Consider the following 5,155-nt stretch of genomic DNA (forward strand, 5'->3'; position numbering starts at 1 on the left):
AACCCAAGCCTCCTGCTCGCTCCAGCTCTGTGGCCGCCATCTTAGTTGGGTTAATTTGCATACTCCCTCCTGATTGGCTTGTGGGCGTGGCTTGTGGGTGTGGTTTGAGCGTAGCAGAGGGATGGTTAATTTGCATGTTTCTCCTTTATTATATAGGATGAACTACAACGTTCGCTAATGACTGGTTACTATAATCGTGTTGCATTCATTTCCCTTACACACCTTACTCACAGGCGCACCATTTCTCTCCACTAATACTAGGAACGAATATTTTAGCAGCCGATTGCCATGTAATTAGTCTTGGACTGACTTGTTTGGTGTGTGCAACAGGAAATATTTCACTTTCGGAGAACAAGAAAAATAAGTTTATTTGCATTACAATTATTAATTTGTGCAGTTATTCAGTGTCTAGTAAGTTAATGTTCAATAAAAATATTAATTTTATTAAGATGTTCTATTATTTTATCTTAACAATTACTCATTTCAGCCCTTTGTATTCAGCTTGTATCTATAGAAATAAACCTATGTTTCTATGAAAATTGAAGCTTTTGTTTTCCTGTGGCCCACATAAACTTAAACCTTGTGAGTTTGGCATGCTTGAGTTTGACATGCTTGCTCTAGACTGAAATTAAGGTTTTGGCAAAGTCATATTCTCATCTGGAGTTCAGGGTCCTTTTCCAAGTGTTCAGGCTGTTGGAAGAATTTAGTTCCTTGCAGTTGTAGGACTGAGGTTCCTGTTTTCTTGCTGGCTGCCCTTAGCTCTTAGCTCTTAATGGCCTCCCTCAGATCCTAGCCATGTAACCCTCTCATGACAAGATGGTTTACTTCTTCAAAGCCAGTGCTAGACTCTCTCTACACTCTTCTACTATGGGAAGGAGTCACATTTAATGCAATGTAATCACAAGAGTGACTATGCTATCACCTTTGCTACACAACATAGCCTAAACAAGGGAGTGTCTGTCCAGTGCATCCACAGGTCCCACCCACACTTAAGGGGAGGGGAATCTTGAAAGCCATCTCAGAATCAGGCCTATATCAACTATCACTCAAGACATGAGCTTAACTCTATACTATGTGACTAAGGAGAGAACAAAATGTTACTCACCTACAGAACCTAAAAGTTAAATGTAAACAGTCTCAAGGCCAAGAATAATGTTTTTCAAGAGAAAAAACAAACTATATATGTCTACCAAAATAAGACACTCAGGTCTCAATCTCAATATACCTTTGAACTATACCTAGTAGAGATGCAAATTCCCATACAGACCAATAATGAGACTGGCAAAGACGTATGGGTGACTATCTAAAAGATACCTATACCTCATTTTTGGCAACCCTAAACTTTAAGTGTCCATGAAACCATCCTCTTTTACCACTATCTCTTTCTTAATTATTATATCCAGTCGCAGGCTAGAAGCAATTTGGCAATACTATGCTATCTATAGATAGAGTAAAAAAAAATCAGTATTCAAATTGTAACACTGACATTTTCTGGAGTAGGAATAAAATAACCAGACGACCACATTTTAATTCTGGGCTATACACTGTATAATCACCTCTTTTTGAATGTAACCTTTGATTAGGTTACTTTATACAGCAAAATTACAGAGTAGTCACTCCCATGATTACATCATGTTATGTAAGACCCCATTGAGCAGACTGGGGAGATTCTCTTGCTAGCCTTGACAAGGTTAGCTGCAGTGCTGTTAGAGGGTCATGTGGCTAGGTAGGACCTGAGGAAACTTTCAGGAGCTGAGAATAAGCCCAAGCTGACAGCTAGTAAGAAAACGGGGACATCAGGGAAAGAGTTGCAAGGAATTTAGTTCTGCCAATGACCTGAACGAGCTTGGAAGGAGATCCTGAGCTTCAGATCATATCACATCCCAGATGTCACCTTGATTTTGGCCTAGTGAGACCCTGAGCACAGGATCAGACTAACGCCTGACTGGAAGGTTAACCAATGAAAACTGGGTGATAATAAATTTGTGTTGCTTTAAGCTGTTAATTCCATGGTAATTCTTTATTCAGCATAGAACACTAATATATAAACAAATTCATAAATAGAATAAACAAACTAGCAAAATTAGTTTTATAAATTTTCTGTAGCAAAAGCTCTTTATACAGAATCCCAATTGGTCTTACCAAGGTGCTACAGAATTTTCAGACCTTTAAAATGTATTGAAAACTAAAGTACACCAAAAAATAAACATACGGGGGTGGGTAAAAGTAGGTTTACAATTGTTCGCATGACAAAAAACATCCAGGTTATGATTGTTACAATAGCTTTATTAACTCCGTATTGTAAATCTACTGTAAACCTCCTTTTGCCCCTCCCTCCTCCCCCCCTTATTTCTGTGGTACTCCAGAATATTGTAGATGACAAACAAAAGTAAAAACTCCTTATGCGATGAAAGAATGCCAATGCCAAACCAGTGGAGATTTAACCATATAACTCCAACAAGGTTAAAAGAAAATCTGAATAATTAATAATGGTAGATATTTGTATTCAGATATATGTACAAAAGCGAAGAGCACTTACTTTGAAAATTGTTCTCTGAGAAGACTCGGGGATGATAGAATCCTGCTTTGCAAATGCACTGATAGGCGCCGAGCACAAATCCAAGGCCTTTAATCGGCAAACACTGTAAAAGAGAAAAGACAGCCATATCGTTGATCAGAGTTTATTTCATAGCATAAAGTCCCACAGATATCCATCATTGCAAATGGTAACAGAACTAACACATATTCCAGAAATAAAAAATATATCTTTTTTTACTTTTATTTTAGGTTTGTTTGCCAACCTACATTTTTTAAAAGTAGCAAATTAGATTTTCTTTCTAAATATATGCCATTACAGCTTCAGTTACCATACATCTTTAACTCATTCAGTCATCATAGGGAGTAATGACTAGACATAGTTTCTGTTCTCAATGCCACACATATCATCTTATTGCTTTAAGAGATATTTCCAAAGCCTATAAAGATATTTTAAAAGTGATTCCATGCTATATATTTTTATCAAAGCAAAGGTATGTAGGTAAGTAGATGAATAGAGATATAGAATTTGAAATGTGAAGTTGCTTTTATGGATTAAATATTCCTCAAATTTTATCCTTGGAACAAAATAACACAAATTGATAGAATAAAAAAACAAAAAATTATAATGCAAATTTAGAAGAGGCAAAAAAAGAGATAAGTTAATGATCCCAAAGATTCTTTACCTAAAATCTGTTATGCAGATAAATGTTCTACATGTAGATAAAAAGAAGAAAAACAATGATCAGCTTTCAAAATATGTCACATCAATAGACAGTAGGACTGAGGTTCCTGTTTTCTTGCTGGCTGCCCTTAGCTCTTAGCTCTTAATGGCTGCCCTCAAAGCTTAATGTACATCTCCCAAAAGCTTAATCTTGGCTTCTTTCAAGAATATCAATTAACTGCAGCAAAATTCAGCTGAACATACTTCATTTGTGCTACATGGAATTACACAAGCACAAATAACTTCCATTAAAATACAAACGTAAATCAGAAAATAATAAGGTGTTTCAAGAATCAAATCAACACTGAAATTTCTTGTTTTTTTTTTCTTTCCAAATATAATCTATTAGAAGAGCTTAGAATCTAGTAGATTTAAGTTATAAAATAATCTTCTGATGTAGAACTCTTTTTTTAAAATATATATTTTATTGATTTTTTACAGAGAGGAAGGGAGAGGAATAGAGAGTTAGAAACATTGGCGAGAGAGAAACATTGATCAGCTGCCTCCTGCACACCCCCCACTGGGGATGTGTCTGCAACCAAGGTACATGCCCTTGACCGGAATCGAACCTGGGACCTTTAAGACCGCAGGCCAATGCTCTATCCACTGAGCCAAACTGGTTAGGGCTGATGTAGAACTCTTGAGAGAAAGTTCTAAATAATGCAAGTATTTCCAAAATCTAAGCTTAAATGATTAATATCAAGATCAGGATTACTTATCATGAAAATTCCAGCAAATAGAAAAGTATTATGGGAGAAGTATGGTCTAGTCTCCTTTAACAAGATGGCAGCTTGTCCCTGTTTTTCCACAGTTCCCACCTTTTAAGCCTAATAATTTCTTATGCTGGTAAGACTGGAACAGGACCAGATTGGAAATACAACTAAATTGGGGAACATTCACCTGGAATTAGCAACTGAGGTCCACCTGAGAAGGAGGCATATATCAAGAAAGGATAGAAAATACCTGGAGGCTGGGGTCTTGTGTATGTTTTTGTTTTGTTTCTTGTTTTGTTTTGTTTTGTCAGCACCTGCACAACAGTTTGCACAGCATGGTTGGGGATGAGCCTCACAGCCAGCCAACCTGAGAGGAGATTCCTCTCATGAATAGGACAACATTCAAGACCAAATTACACCAGGAGAGAACAAATAACTCATACAAGGGTCATTCAAAGAGCAGCCCTCTCAGGAGATCTAAGAGACTGCACAGCTGGGTTTCACAAAACAATGACTACATAAGACCACCCCATGAAGACTGAGAGGCATAACAATGAGCTCTAATACATAAAAACAAAAACAAAGGGACAGGAAAACTGGGAAGACAAAGAAACCACTCCCAAATGAAAGAAAAGGAAGAAACTCCAAAAAGAGAGCTAAATGAAATGGAGGCAAGCAAATGATCAGATATAGAGTTCAAAGCAATGGTTAAAAGGATGCTCAAGGAACTTAGTGATAATTTCAAGAACCCTAGTTTGAACTACAACAGCATGAAACAAGAAATAGAAACCATACATAAGAATCAGTTGGCCTGGAGGAACCAAGATGGCAGCATAGGTAGTAAACACCTATACTTGCTGCCTCTCACAACCACATCAAAATTACAACTAAAATGCAGAACAACCACCACCCAGAACCGCGGGAAAAAAGTCTGAGTGGAAGTTCCACAACTAGAGAGGTGAAGAAAGGGCATTGAGACTGGTAGGAGGTGGGGAGGTGCGGAAAGTGCTGGCACCTGGATATGCTGCTCTTTTAATTGGGAGGGAGTTACAAGCTCCCGCTTGCTCTGAACTCCAGTTCCGGGCGAGACTCTGGGGGACCCAGACACATATGGGGAGAAACTTGGACTGTCTGGCATCAGGACAGGAATGTGAGGGCGGCTTTCTCTCAGAGGTGCTTGCAG

General features: G+C 37.9%; 1 protein-coding gene across 1 annotated transcript in view; it reads right to left on the bottom strand.

Moving 5' to 3' along the window:
- The window catches only part of GPR158 (G protein-coupled receptor 158), a 393,556-nt gene that overhangs the window by 167,750 nt on the left and 220,651 nt on the right, over nucleotides 1–5,155 (bottom strand). The window contains exon 3 of the mRNA XM_005865859.2: nucleotides 2,540–2,642. Coding sequence (XP_005865921.2) covers nucleotides 2,540–2,642 — 103 coding nt within the window. The remainder of the gene's footprint in view (nucleotides 1–2,539; nucleotides 2,643–5,155) is intronic.

Source organism: Myotis brandtii, unplaced genomic scaffold (genome assembly GCF_000412655.1).
Source record: "Myotis brandtii unplaced genomic scaffold, ASM41265v1 scaffold215, whole genome shotgun sequence".
Classification (NCBI taxonomy): Eukaryota; Metazoa; Chordata; class Mammalia; order Chiroptera; family Vespertilionidae; genus Myotis; species Myotis brandtii.